The sequence below is a fragment of the Hyperolius riggenbachi genome, chromosome 1 (assembly GCF_040937935.1).
Source record: "Hyperolius riggenbachi isolate aHypRig1 chromosome 1, aHypRig1.pri, whole genome shotgun sequence".
Lineage (NCBI taxonomy): Eukaryota > Metazoa > Chordata > Amphibia > Anura > Hyperoliidae > Hyperolius > Hyperolius riggenbachi.
Window position 1 is genome coordinate 385,243,025 of NC_090646.1, and position 14,583 is coordinate 385,257,607.

General features: G+C 43.1%; 1 protein-coding gene across 1 annotated transcript in view; it reads left to right on the forward strand.

The window, feature by feature from the left end:
- ACER2 (alkaline ceramidase 2) overlaps nucleotides 1-10,242 on the forward strand; it is a 49,082-nt gene extending 38,840 nt beyond the window's left edge. The window contains exons 6-7 of the mRNA XM_068234398.1: nucleotides 605-742; nucleotides 8,259-10,242. Of these exons, the coding sequence (XP_068090499.1) occupies nucleotides 605-742; nucleotides 8,259-8,445 (325 nt within the window). The 3' untranslated portion in view covers nucleotides 8,446-10,242. The remainder of the gene's footprint in view (nucleotides 1-604; nucleotides 743-8,258) is intronic.
- Nucleotides 10,243-14,583: the final 4,341 nt, after the last annotated feature.

A 14,583-nucleotide genomic window follows, 5' to 3' on the forward strand; every position in this document is an offset into this window, starting at 1 on the left:
TTCTTAGTTGGAAATTATCTCAGAGCTCCAGTGCTTTTTGGGTCAAACCATCATGCTGTCTTATACATTTCCCATGTAGTTCTGTACATTATTGTATACAGTAGATGAACTACCATACAGTAAAATGCATCATTTTTTAGGGTACGTTTCCGTTGGTGCGGTGCGATTCCAGTGCGGAAAACGCATGTGCGATTTTGTATGCGGATGCGGTTTTCCACGCGTTTTTCTATGCGATTTCGCATGCGTTTTGTGGCCAAGCATTTTTAACCATGTCAATGCTGGTGTGCTTTATACATTGTTTTTACACAAAAACGCATGCGAAAACTCATAGAAAAACGCATGGCAAAAACGTTTTTCATATTAATTACATTGTATGCGGTGTGCGAATTCTGATTGCTCTGCCGTGCAGATTTTTTCTGCACAGAAAAACGCTAAGAAATCCTGACAAGTGGAAACAGTCCCATCCACTTGTATTGGTTATGCGAATCTGCATGCAGAAAACGCATGCAGATTCGCTCTAGTGGAAACGGGCCCTTACACAGCTGCTTGTCAATGTTTTATTAAAATATTTTGCAATGCATTCATTGATTGACTTATTTTCCAGGTGTGACAACATGAGAGTGTATAAGTTGGGTCTGATGTCAGGCTTTTGGTGGACGTTGGCTTTAGTATGTTGGATCAGCGACAAAGCCTTCTGTGAAATATGGTCTCGTTTCAACTTTCCCTACCTCCATTGTGTATGGTAAGCATTGGAGAAATGTAGATTCATTGTTATGAATAGATACTGCATGCATTTATATGTGCTCATTATGCCTAGGCATAATGAGCACATCACATGGAATTATTAGTTATATTTATCAGATGTTTTAGAAGATTCTGTAATACAAATAAGTAATATGCCCGTGTCACTGCCATTGAATATCTGTAGGTAGCTTAAAGAGAAACTCCGATCAAGAATTGAACTTTATCCCAATCAGTAGCTGATACCCCCTTTTACATGAGAAATCTATTCCTTTTCACAAACCGACCATCAGGGGGCGCTGTAGTCTACTGTGGGCCACTGTGAAGTCTAGTTTGTAACACAATGAATGGGACTGTTGATCAGCCAACAGTATTGCCACCTCTGCTATGGATGGGAACTACATACATTTTGGTTTTTCCCTCTAGGACCTGAGCCCACTGCTGTGTTTATAAAAACGCATTAAAACGCGTGCGTTTTAAAATGCGTTTTTAAAGCGTTTCTATGCATTTTTATAAACGCAGCAGTGGGCTCAGGCCTTTACTATGGGCACCTGTTTACTACTGGCAACTTATTTGTGCCTAGTCAGGGAACCTTTTTTTCACTCATTTTCAACACACTTTAGCAGGAACATTGTCATTGTTGCCTCCCCTGTGTGCTGGCTGTATGTAAGGGCCTTTGTAGACAAGCAGTTTCACCATGGTTAAGTCATGGCTGTATTGCAGTTTACATAATGCAGTATGTTCTATTTTTTATGCTATATACTTTTGTATTTGGAAAACCCACAAATGCAGTACAATGATTGTACACATGCAACAGTGAGTAGAAATGGATCCACAGCGCTGCCAGAGGTTGATAAGACCAATGACTTTATTAATAACAATACAGCTGACAGGTAATTCACTTTAGGTGTAAAAAGCAGTTCCGCAGTCTCTACTACCACAGTGCAGTTGTACTTCATGATTGTGACGAATTCACACCATAGTTTGTGTACACAGGCCTTTATGGTGATCAGGACATTAGAGAAGTATAAGTGCTAGCACTCTATCACCGGTTGCAGTAATTACCAAATGCAATTCAAAAGGGGATAGAAGCTTTTAGCTGCAAATGTTTAATATTACATAGAATCCATCTGTAGCCAACTTTTTAAAGGTGGCCACTAATAATAATAATTTGCTGAACGATCAATTACGAACGATTCTTCGAATGAACAATCGTAAATGATCATTTGCGACCACTAATGGACAAAAATCTCCTAACCAATCAGATCAGATTGATGGGATTGAACCGAAATTCGGATCGATTCCATTAATTTGATAGATTGGTTAGTAGATTTTTGTCCATTAGTGGTCCCAAACGATCATTTACGATCGTTCATACAAAGAATCATTGGTAATATATAGTTCAGAATATTGTATCATTAGTGACCACCTTAACTCGTGATATATGCGTAAGAAACATAACTAGAGAGACAGTCAGCTTTACAGATCATAGGCAATAGATAAATTATACATTTTCTTATATAGTGCTAAACCCAATGGCGCTTTATGAAGTTCTAACTGGGAGGAAAAGATATAGCATCATCCATATTACATTAAAGCAGATCATCTGTTTTTTTTTCCCTTTAAACTGTGTGTTTAGATTAGGTAGGTGCCCCCCAGTGTGGTTAGATTAGGTAGGTGCCCCCCAGTGTGGTTAGATTAGGTAGGTGCCCCCCAGTATAGGTTAGATTAGGTAGGTGCCCCCCCCCCAGTGTGGTTAGAGTAGGTAGGTGCCCCCAGTATAGGTTAGATTAGGTAGGTGCCCCCCAGTATAGGTTAGATTAGGTAGGTGCCCCCCAGTGTGGTTAGATTAGGTAGGAGCCTCCCAGTGTGGTTAGATTAGGTAGGTGCCCCCCAGTGTGGTTAATTAGGTAGGTGCCCCCCAGTATAGGTTAGATTAGGTAGGTGCCCCCCAGTATAGGTTAGATTAGGTAGGTGCCCCCCAGTATGGAGGGGGGAGCCGAGGGGAGGGCAGCCCAACCTCTCCCTCCCTTCCTCGCCGCGGGCGCCCTCCGTGCTCTCCCCTCCAAGTCTGACTGAAGGGAAGCGCTGTCACCGCTGTGTAGGGAGGGGGCAACTCACCTCCCTGGTTCCAATCGCAGCCGGTCTCCTCTTCTCTTCATAGCCGCTCATACACACGCTGCTTCCTGTTTACCCGGAAGCAGCGTGTGTATCAGCGGCTATGAAGAGAAGACAGAAGAGGAGACCGGCTGCGATTGGATCCAGGGAGGTGAGTTGCCCCCTCCCTACACAGCGGTGACAGCGCTTCCCTTCAGTCAGACTCGGAGGGGAGAGCACAAAGGGCGCCCGCGGCGAGGAAGGGAGGGAGAGGTCGGGCTGCCCTCCCCGCGGCTGACTCCCCCCTCCATTGCGCCCACAACTCCTTGGCGCCCAGGGCGCCCGCACGGGCCGCATGGCCCTAAAAACGGGCCTGGCCATGGAACGCCCATGATCATAGTGTCTTTCACGATAATAATATGTCCACTCTGGTTTTGTTGTGATAGTGTGGTGGACATGATGGCAAAACGCTCTGTGGTTGGTCAATTGGGGAAAACTTCTAACATCAAAGTTGGGGAAAACTTCTAACATCAAAGGAAAAAACTTTAATTTTTTTCGATAAGGGTTAAAGTGAACGATGACAGTTGACCTTCGAACGTACAAATCAAGTCTTGGCTAATCAAGTCTTGGCTATCTCCCAGGCTCGTTTACCTGGTCGTTGCAGGTTAAGGAGAAGTCACGGGGCGTTACCCACGGATTAGTCATAAGAACATTTCTGCACTAGAACATTGTGTACAGCTTTCTTTAAAGATAGTTATTAACCATAATTAATTAAAGCTGCAAATATGCTGTCTCATTCATTTAACCAAAACAATGAGACTGGTTTCATGCACTGCTCAAGTGTGTCTATATCAAATCAAATCAAAGATAGCTTTATTGGCATGACCAAGATTCATACAGGCATTGCCAAAGCAAGGGGGAAAGGGGGGCATGGAAGGGGTGGAGTAGGGGGACAATGGCTAAGCACTCTGTGGACATTTTTAGACAGTTCAGTTATGCTCCTCTCAGTCTGTGGCATGCTGTGACATAGTGCGCAGCGATTGTCACTGTGGATTCCTCTTCTCCCAGTAAGATATATGTTTTTCTCTCATCTTCTAATGTGAGAAAGTCTGAGAATAGTTCCATCAATTTCTTAAAGTAAGTGTCCCTGGTTGCAGTATATTTGGGGCAGTGCAGCAGGAAGTGGTTTTTATCCTCAAGGGTCTTCTGCTCAATGTTGGGTTTGTACGTCTGTCTGTGTCTCCCAGTCTCCATTTCGAGGTTGTGAGCACTCAGTCTGTAGATGCTCAGGATTTTCCTCTCTTGAGAGTTTTGGAGCTTTTCCAGGTATGGGGCCATTTTAAATTCTCTCTGTAGAGACTGGCCCATGTAGATTTGTTGCAGGAGCCATTGCATTGGAATCTAGGCATGCTATGCTAAAAGACAATCCATAGTCTAGAAAAATGCCTGTAGTTGGGTTCTTCTGCTGCGGAATGCAATGGACAACATCTTAACAGAGAAATGTGATCTGGTCCACAAAAGTGTAGTCCTTCCTTCAGCTTGGTGGTGTAGCCCATTTGGTGACAAGCAGGGCAGTTTCTAGGCTAAATTTCACCCAGGGTGAGTGTGTAAAAATCGCCCCCCCCCCTTCCCCGCCATGGAGCCAGGCATAGGTGCCCACAGTTTAGGTTAGCTATGTAGGTGCCACCAGTATGAATTAGATAGGTAGGAGGTGCCTGCAGTATAGGTTTGGTAGGTAGGTGCCTGCAGTATAGGTTAGGTAGGTAGGTGCCTGCAGTATAGGTTAGATAGGTAGGTGCCTGCAGTATAGGTTTGGTAAGTAGGTGCCTGCAGTATAGGTTAGATAGGTAGGTGCCTGCAGAATAAGTTTGGTAGGTAGGTGCCTGCAGTATATATTATATAGGTAGGTGCCTGCAATATAGATAGGTAGCTTAGATAGATAGGTGACTGCAGTATAGCTTAGATAGGTAGGAGACAGTATAGGTTAGATAGGTAGGTAGGTGACTGCAGTATAGGTTAGATAGGTAGGTGCCTGCTGTATAGGTTAGATAGGTAAGTGCTTGCAGTATAGGTTTGGTAGGTAGGTGCCTGCAGTATAGGTTTGGTAGGTGCCTGCAGTATAGGTTAGATAGGTAGGTGACTGCAGTATAGCTTAGATAAGTAGGTGCCAGTATAGGATAGATAGGTAGATGACTGCAGTATAGGTTAGATAGGTAAGTGCTTGCAGTATAGGTTAGGTAGGTAGGTACCTGCAGTATAGCTTAGGTAGGTGACTGCAGTATAGCTTCAATAAGTAGGTGCCAGTATAGGTTAGATAGGTAGGTGACTGCAGTATAGGATAGATAGGTAGGTGACTGCAGTATAGCTTAGGTAGGCGACTGCAGTATAGCTTCAATAAGTAGGTGCCAGTATAGGATAGATAGGTAGGTGACTGCAGTATAGGATAGATAGGTAGGTGACTGCAGTATAGGTTAGGTAGGTGCTGCAGTATAGATTAGGTAGGTAGGTGCTGCAGTATAGATTAGGTAGGTAGGTGCTGCAGTATAGATTAGGTAGGTAGGTAGGTAGGTGCTGCAATATAGAGTAGGTAGGTAGGTGCTGTAGTATAGATTAGGTAGGTAGGTAGGTGCTGCAGTATAGAGTAGGTAGGTAGGTGCTGCAGTATAGATTAGGTAGGTAGGTAGATGCTGCAGTATAGATTAGGTAGGTAGGTAGATGCTGCAGTATAGATTAGGTAGGTAGGTAGATGCTGCAGTATAGATTAGGTAGGTAGGTGCTGCAGTATAGATTAGGTAGTTAGGTGCTGCAGTATAGATTAGGTAGGTAGGTAGGTAGGTGCTGCAGTATAGATTAGGTAGGTAGGTAGGTGCTGCAGTATAGATTAGGTAGGTAGGTGCTGCAGTGGTGGTGGGAGCGGGCATAATAGTAATAACTCACCTTTCTTCATCTTCAACTCACCTTTCTTCATCTTCAGCCGAGTAGCTGATCTCACGCTGCTTCAATGTACTTCCTGTCTCGGCATCTGTCTCAGTAACAGCGCCCCCTGTGTTGACATGCGGAACATCATCACAGGGGGCGCTGTTACTGAGACAGATGCCGAGACAGGAAGTACATTGAAGCAGCGTGAGACCGGCTATCCGGATGAAGAAAGGTGAGTTATTACTATTATGCCCGCTCCCACCACCACAGCGCCCCCCCCCCTCCGGCCACAACAATCCAGCGCCCCGGGCGATTGCACGCATCGCACGCCCATAGAAACAGGGCTGCGTGGGAGAGACTCGAATGAAACTTTTTTTCTTCCCTGCGGCCTCTGAATGGGAGGCACAGGTGACAGAAGGCTGAACTTACGGGTTCTCTGGTGTCCGCGTCCTGTAAGTGAATGCCGTAATGGAGGAAGAGGTGGAAGGAGCCCTGTGAGCACCTGCAGACAGTATAAAAAACTGTCATTTGCGGGCAAGACTTTGCTGCAGCAGCAGCAGCAGCAGCAGCATGGATGGTTCTGATATTGACACTAATGTGGCTATGCTGGGCGGTGCTCCACAGGAGACCACAGGACACGTCAGTGTGTCCTGTCTATCCTTTTTTTGATGGTTGTTTGCATAGTGTTATGGGTAAAGAGGCATATGGCTGTGTGTATCTTTTCTATGTGAGATAAAAAAAAACACTTAAAAATCTAAATATAGAACCTGTCTTTATCCTCCTTATGAGAAACCACTATGCCATTCATGCACCAAGAGATCATTACATCTATCTCCCTTGTAATGACACCTATGAAGGGTTTAGCCTTCCCTTTATTACCAATTTCCCAAGCCTCTGGCTGGTTGGTTGCAGTCATGGTCATGTGACTAGACACATTTCTGAACCAGCTATATTTCTGAATCCTTATATAGATGGAGAAAAAAATGTTGAATCCCACTAGGAAATGGAGGTGAGGAAGAGATAATATCCCTGCTATAACAAGGAATATTATAAACTTGAGATTAGCCTCTTTTTATTGCGAGGGAGAGAGACTCATCCAATTTCCTGGTTTACAACGCCAAGATTCCACCTGACAGGAGAAATTAGAGGTGGAATTTCTCATCTCTCAAAGCAGAGTTTGTACCACCGTAGTATATCAGCTAAAAGCTATTTATTGAGCCCCCATAACAGCAAAAACTACTCTTCATTTTAACATTTTTGAACCAAGAAAATGATGTACTTTTAGCAGGACATTCCCCAATGTCGTAAAGTACACCTAAAGTGAAAGGCATATGAAGGCTGCCATATTTTTCCTTTTAGACAGCACCAGTTACCTAGCATCCTGCTGATGTCTTTGGCTGCAGTAGTATCTGAATCACACCAGAAACAAGCATTCAGCTAATCTTGTCAGACTTCAGTCAAAGCACCTGATCTAAATGCTAGGTCAGGGTCTATGGCTAAAAGTAATGGAGGCAGAGGATCAGCAGGAAAGCCAGGCAATTTGCATTGTTAAAAAGAAAATAAATATGTCAGCCTCCATATCCCTCTCAGTTCAGATGTGTTTTAAAGGAATACCGAGGTGACCTGTGACAGGAGGTAGGCATGTGTATGTATAGTGCCAAGCACACAAATAACTATGCGCTGTTTCTTTGTTTTTTTTTTCTTTGCCTGAAAGAGTTAAACATCAGGAATCCATGTGACAGTTCCCTTCCAGTCGGAACCTGGTCAGACTATAGTCACAGATAAGAAATTACAGCCATTAAACACTTTCTTGGCAGAAAAATGGTTTCTGAGAGAAGGAAAAAGATAAATAGGGTCAATAGGTCATACATTTTAGCTCTTGGATTGATTCTTTAATGAACGTGTCATTGAGCAGAGACAATGAAACACTTAAAACTTTAAAAGTAGATTTAAATATAACATAAAACTTGGAAAACTGCAAAAGTCATTTTTAGGAGAAAGAGGATAGATACAAATGTTATCTCACCAGTTTATTTCCACCTCAGTGTTCCTTTAAGTTACACATCTGAAACAGACGAGATTTTTATAAATTGTAACACAATGCATACCAGCTGCTAGATCACTCTTCTTACAGAGAAACATGTAGTAGAATGAATTTAATTATTTAGGAAATTCAGGAAACCCACTTTTACGTGAAATACCTTGGCTTCAGCATCAGAAACACTTTCTATAGCTATATATTTCTGTATATTCTGTGTATGTTGCCACCTGCGGTAATTGTCAGAAAATTAAATCAAGGAGAGGAAAGATTTTACAGTGGGCAAATACTGACAAAATCATTTATAAATGAATATTGTAAAAAAATAAGCAGTTTTATTCATTATGTTATTTTGACTACCGTTCCTCGTTAAATATGCCACTTAGATTTGAGTTCTTTTTTTAAGAAAAGTGCTGAAAGGAGAACAGATAACTTATTATGTACCGTACTTTATGTCTTACAGGCACATACTCATCTGTTTGGCTGCCTACCTGGGCTGCGTTTGCTTTGCTTACTTTGATGCAGCATCTGAAATCCCAGAGCAGGGTCCGGTCATTAAATTCTGGCCCAGTGAGAAGTGGGCTTTTATTGGAGTTCCCTATGTAAGCTTGCTCTGTGCGCACAAAAAGTCACCCATCAAAATTACATGAACTCTGAAGCTGATGTTTACACTTGATTTCTACCTATGAAGTTTGCACTGGAATCTATTAAGCATTTGTTTCCTCTGCAGTGTGGTGAAGGACTTTACATGACAGATTTGGCTTATCTTAGCTGCCTTCTATATTTGGGACATTTGCTGCTGCCACCTTGTGGGAAAAAATAAGAATGCATTCTGTTTTTTTTTACTTTAAGCTCCATTTCTGTAACATGAGTCTGCTTCTATTTATTGGTACACTTTATATTTAAATGTTTATCTTTTCTACAAAAAAAAAAAATCTATTTCTACAAATTAACTATAAGGTGCAATCGCACGTAAATCTATTAATGTTTTACACTGACTTGTGGTACAAAAATAAGCCTCCTGTACTTGTGATTTTTTTTTTTACTCACCTGAGGGCTATTTATATATTTACATATTGTTTCTTCCAGCAAGCCTCATAACTTTAATAATAACAGGGTTAAAAATATAAGTTGTTTTAACATAGGAAATACAAAGACTAGATTATTATGTTATGATATTCTATAGTTCATCCCTAATATTTACCCTGTTGTTTTGTTTGTATATTACTATACTAATATTCGGAGGCTAGGTTAAAGCAGAACTAAAACTTCTTAATCAGCTAGAACTGCTTATAGGTTCCTCTACATTCAGTGTGAAAATGCAAGTATACAGTATATTTTACTGGCAGTATAAGGACCTTTTGAGCAGAGTTATTGTTGTGGCTAAAGGTTAATATCTTAGTTTGCTGTCTGTCAGGCAGCCTTAAATGGGACTGGGGGAGGTATTCTGAGATTTAAACTCCTTGTAGTGCAGATAGGATTTGGGAGGGTGGGGTTATGTCTGTCTCCTCAGACAGACCTCTCCTAGAACAGAACTGGAACCATTTGTCTGTGGCCATTGTCCTGATCACTATAGGGAAACGAAGCAGCTGATTGTGTCTCGTACCTTAAACATACTTGTTTATGGTGAATAACCTATGGTTGAGAATAAAAATGGTACAGGTGAATAGATAAAGTGTTGTGATATCCTTGTCCACGCTTTTACTCATTGTTTGAGCTTTACAGTCTTATTGTGACCTCAGATCCTTGTAACATCTCTGCACTGGTACCTCTTTCATACAGCACCCTACAGTTTTTATTGGAAACCTGCACATTGACAGCCAGCCTCTTTGTTACAGGACAAAATGTAAACATATTGAAGGTGGGGCTTCTCAGCTTTATAAACTGTTTTAACACTTTTAGAAATAAGAGAACTACTCAAAGCCTTCATTGCCTACTGCCACTTTCTATGTATTAAGGGACCCAAAGAGTTTGATATTGATGACAGATTTTAGAGAGTATTTTAAATGCAGTAAATATTTTTGAAGACTGTTTTTCAGGGGGAAAAGGTCGCCTTTACAATGGTTCAGTTATTTTACCAGACTCTTTATTGACCAGTTTGTTCAGGGAACTAGACATCTTCTGCCAGGTGCAGCCACTCAACAGGGTAGCCTGCTTGACAGGCCTTTTTATATAAGAAGTAAGACAACTGATTGGCATGTTCTGATCATTACTGTCTATTGTAGTATTTTAGAAATTCACCTCTGATCATGTGCCAGGGATTATTATTGGCTAAGCTCTGAAACAGTTGTGTGTAGAACACTTCCTGTTGAAGGTCTTAGCAAATGACTATACAGTATTATTATGCTCAGTATGCATGTGAAGCATTATTGGCAACTGCAATGACGTCTATTTATGCTTTCATTGTTTGTGAATTTTATTTAAATAAAATAAATGTGGTGCAAAAAGTGTCTTTCTTTTATTTGGACAGTAAGGAAACTGCTCTGCTAATCCAGACAGTTTTCATAGTGGAAGATCCAGCATGCTTGCTACACTGAGAAGTAGTTGCATTGACCTGTGTCAAATGGTTGCCATAAAATAAAAGGAATGATATAAACCTATACACCTAATCAGAATTCTTAACACTTGGTTTTTGAATAGAAACTCCATAACATTTCACTGGACTTGGTATCAAAACAAATATCTTTACTATATAGTCTGAGTCCTATAAAACGTTTTTAATTTGTTTAATACTATGGGCTCGATTCACAAAGCGGTGCAAAGTGTTAGCACCATGGTGAAAAGGCCCTTATCACGCCTAAAGTCACTTTAGGCATGATAAGAAGAAACTCGCGCGAAGTTGCCGCGCGTACGCGCGTAAGTGCGCGCGCAACACCCGACGCTTCGCGCGAAGCTCCCATTAAGCCCTATGGGACTTTGCGCGTGCTCTTACGCGCGTACGCGCTTACGCGCGGTAACTTCGCGCGAAGAGCAGGAAAAATCGGTGATAACTCAGTGGTGAAAAGGTCATCACGCCTAAAGTCTTTTAGGCGTGATAACTGGGTTATCACCGCTTTGTGAATCGAGGCCTATGTATTTAATTAGCTGTCTAACTCGCTTCTGGGAGGTAGTCACATCCATTTAATTGCGTGTGTGTGTGTGGGGGGGGGGCTTACAGTTTTCACACCCCTCCCACTCTACACTCTACTGGCTACATGGCATGTTATGCCTATAGTGATCTCATAAGAATTTTCATTATAAACTATCAAGTCGTGTTTTCCCTGAATTGTTCCTTCCCCAGCCTGGCAGGCTCGGCAGAGTATGTAGAGCGGGCGGCAGGGAGCTTTTATAGTTACCTGTCTGGACAGCTGGATCGCTTCTTCTTCCTCCACCACAGTGGCGATGTAACCCCCGACATGTCTTCTCGGTTCTGATCACATGATATGACATGTGATCGAGATCCAGGAGACCATGACAGTGCCATCCAGTGGTGAAGGTGGGGGTGATGTAAGAGTCTCTTCCATTACCCCTCTTCCACCACAGGGTGGAGCTGTAACGTTGACACAGTCTGGATCTCGCTCATATCATGTGATTGGGACCCAGGAGATCTGTCAGAAGTTCAGAGCCGCTGGTGGAGGAACAGGTATCTTTAACTGCTCCCTATTGCACACTCGATTGGCTGCACTAGCAGTTTCAAACAAAATATTTTGTTAGAAACTGCTAACAGGTTAATGAAAGCTACTTGCCTGTCTGATGTGCTAATTCTCTACCTTCAAATCTTTCTGATTCATACTCACGGATGCAGATATGGAATTTTATCGTGGCTCAAGCTTCACTGACTGCAGGTGAGACTACAACACCACTGACAACAATACAGTTCATTGTAAAATACCAGAACTGTCAGGCACTTGGCATTTAGGGCCCGTTTCCACTATAGCGTTGCGGAATGGCCGGCGAATCACCGCAGGAAAATCGCATTCGGGTGCGATTCCGCATGCGTTTTTTGCTGCGATTTCGCATGCGATTTCGCATAGGTAAGGGTGATGCGATTTTAACCATGTCACTGCCTGTGTGAATTAACATGGGTACCTATGCGAAATCGCATGCGAAATCGCGGCAAAAAACGCATGGGGAAAACGCATGCGATTTCCCTATTAAATACATTGCGTGCGATTCGCCTGCATTCCACACGCAGGCGAATTCTGAGGGCCCTACCCTGCAGATTTTTTCTGCACAGAAAAACGTGCAGGAAAACGCACAAGTGGAAACAGTCCCATCCACTTGCACTGGCTATGCGAATTCGCATGCGGGCACCGCATGCGAATTCGTGATAGTGGAAACGGGCCCTCAAAAGGGGATAAAGATGGCAGCCTCCAAATTCCTCACACTACAGGTTTCCTTTAATCCCCACTACGAAAGAGTGAATTTTGGTGAAGAGTGCAGCTGGTCCTTAGCTCCATAGCATAGAGGGGATATAGGTTGAATGCCGGGTTGCAGTGGGAATATATGTGCCAGAGTTCTGCTATTATGTAACAGAACCTAGGGTAATGCTGTGGTAACTGAACTATAGCGGCGGTGTAGCGGTAATGGAGCTCAGCTATAGTATAGCCAAGCGCTGTTTGGCACGAGCAGTTCGGATGAGCATCGTTGCCATACCATAAATGCAGGAAATTTGCAGCAGAAGGGTGTAAGTACTGGGTACCCAGGGTTCAGCTATGTAGGTTAGTGTTAGGCATATGTACAGGGGAGATAAATGTTAGGTAGCTAGGGGGTAGGTTAGTGTTAAGAAAAGGTAGGGGAGGCTAGTGTTAGGAGTAGGTGGGGGAGGCTAGTGTTTGGAGTAGGTGGGGTTAGTGTAAGGAGTAGGTGGGGGGAGGTTAATGTTAGGAGTAGATGAGGGGGAGGTTAGGAGTAGGTGGGGGGGAGGTTAGTGTTAGGAGTAGGTGGGGTTAGTGTAAAGAGTAGGTGGAGGGAGGTTAGTATTAGGGGTAGGTGGGGGAGGTTAGGAGTAGGATGGGGTTAGTGTAAGGAGTATGTGGGGAAGGTAAGTGTTAGGAGTAGGTGGGGGCTGATTAGTGTTAGGAGTAGGTGGGGTTAGTGTAAGGAGTAGGTGGGGGGGTCAGTGTTAGGAGTAGGAGGGGTTAGTATAAGGAGTAGCTGGGGGGAGGTTAGTGTTAGGAGTAGGTGGGGGGGTTCGTGTTAGGAGTAGGAGGGGTTAGTTTAAGGAGTAGCTGGGGGGAAGGTTAGTGTTAGGAGTAGGTGGGGGAAGGTTAGTGTTAGAAGAAGGTGGGGTTAGTGCAATTAGTAGGCGGGGGGAGGTTAGTGTGATAATTAGGTTAGTTAAGGTGATATAAAAATATTGGTAATATTACCAATATTCTATTATCGACATTACCCAATTCCCAAATACACGGGTGCCAGTTTTAAATGTACACCCCATTGCTTTTTTCCCTGTCGTATGTGTGAGGGGACCTGTGAAACCAGTGTGTGATTCTATTGCAACACAATGTCTACACAATGACTACACAACACTATGACAACACAATGATTCACAAAGCTTTTCTCTTAAATTCTCTCACCTTACTTATTAACTTACAATTTAGCTCTCCTTAAATTACTTAACTCATGATTTAGCTCTCCTTAACTGACTTAACTCATGGTTTACAGTGGTTTGCAAAAGTATTTGGCCCCCTTGAAGTTTTCCACATTTTGTCATATTACCGCCACAAAGATGAATCAATGTTATTGGAATTCCAATACAAAGTGGTGTACACATGAGAAGTGGAACGGAAATAATACATGATGCCAAACATTTTTTTTACAAATAAATAACTGCTAACTGGGGTGTGCGTAATTATTCAGCCCCCTCTGGTCTGAATGCAGTCAATTGCCCATAGACATTGCCTGATGAGTACTAATGACTAAATAGAGTGCACCTGTGTGTAATCTAATGTCAGTACAAATACAGCTGCTTTGTGACAGCCTCAGAGGTTGTCTAAGAGAATATTGGTAGCAACAACACCATGAAGTCCAAAGGACACACCAGACAGGTCAGGAATAAAGTTATTGAGAAATTTAAAGCAGGCTTAGGCTACAAAAAGATTTCCAAAGCCTTGAACATCCCACGGAGCACTGTTCAAGTGGTCATTCAGAAATGGAAGGAGTATGGCACAACTGTAAACCTACCAAGACAAGGCCGTCCACCTAAACCCACAGGCCGAACAAGGAGAGCGCTGATCAGAAATGCAGTCAAGAGGCCCATGGTGACTCTGGACGAGCTGCAGAGATCTACAGCTCAGGTGGGGGAATCTGTCCATAGGACAACTATTAGTTGTGCACTGCACAAAGTTGGTCTTTATGGAAGAGTGGCAAGAAGAAAGCCATTGTTAACAGAAAAGCATAAGAAGTCCCGTTTGCAGTTTGCCAATAAGCCATGTGGGGGACACAGCAAACGTGGAAGAAGGTTCTCTGGTCAGATGAGACCAAAATGGAACTTTTTGGCCAAAATGCAAAACGCTAAGTGTGGCGGAAAACTAACACTGCACATCACTCTGAACACACCATCCCCACTGTCAAATATGGTGGTGGCAGCATCATGCTCTGGGGGTGCTTCTCTTCAGCAGGGACAGGGAAGCTGGTCAGAGTTGATTGGAAGATGGATGGAGCCAAATACAGGGCAATCTTGGAAGAAAACCTCTTGGACTCTGCAAAAGACTTGAGACTGGGGCTGAGGTTCACCTTCCAGCAGGACAACGACCCTAAACATAAAGCCAGGGCAACAATGGAATGGTTTAAAACAAAACATGTCC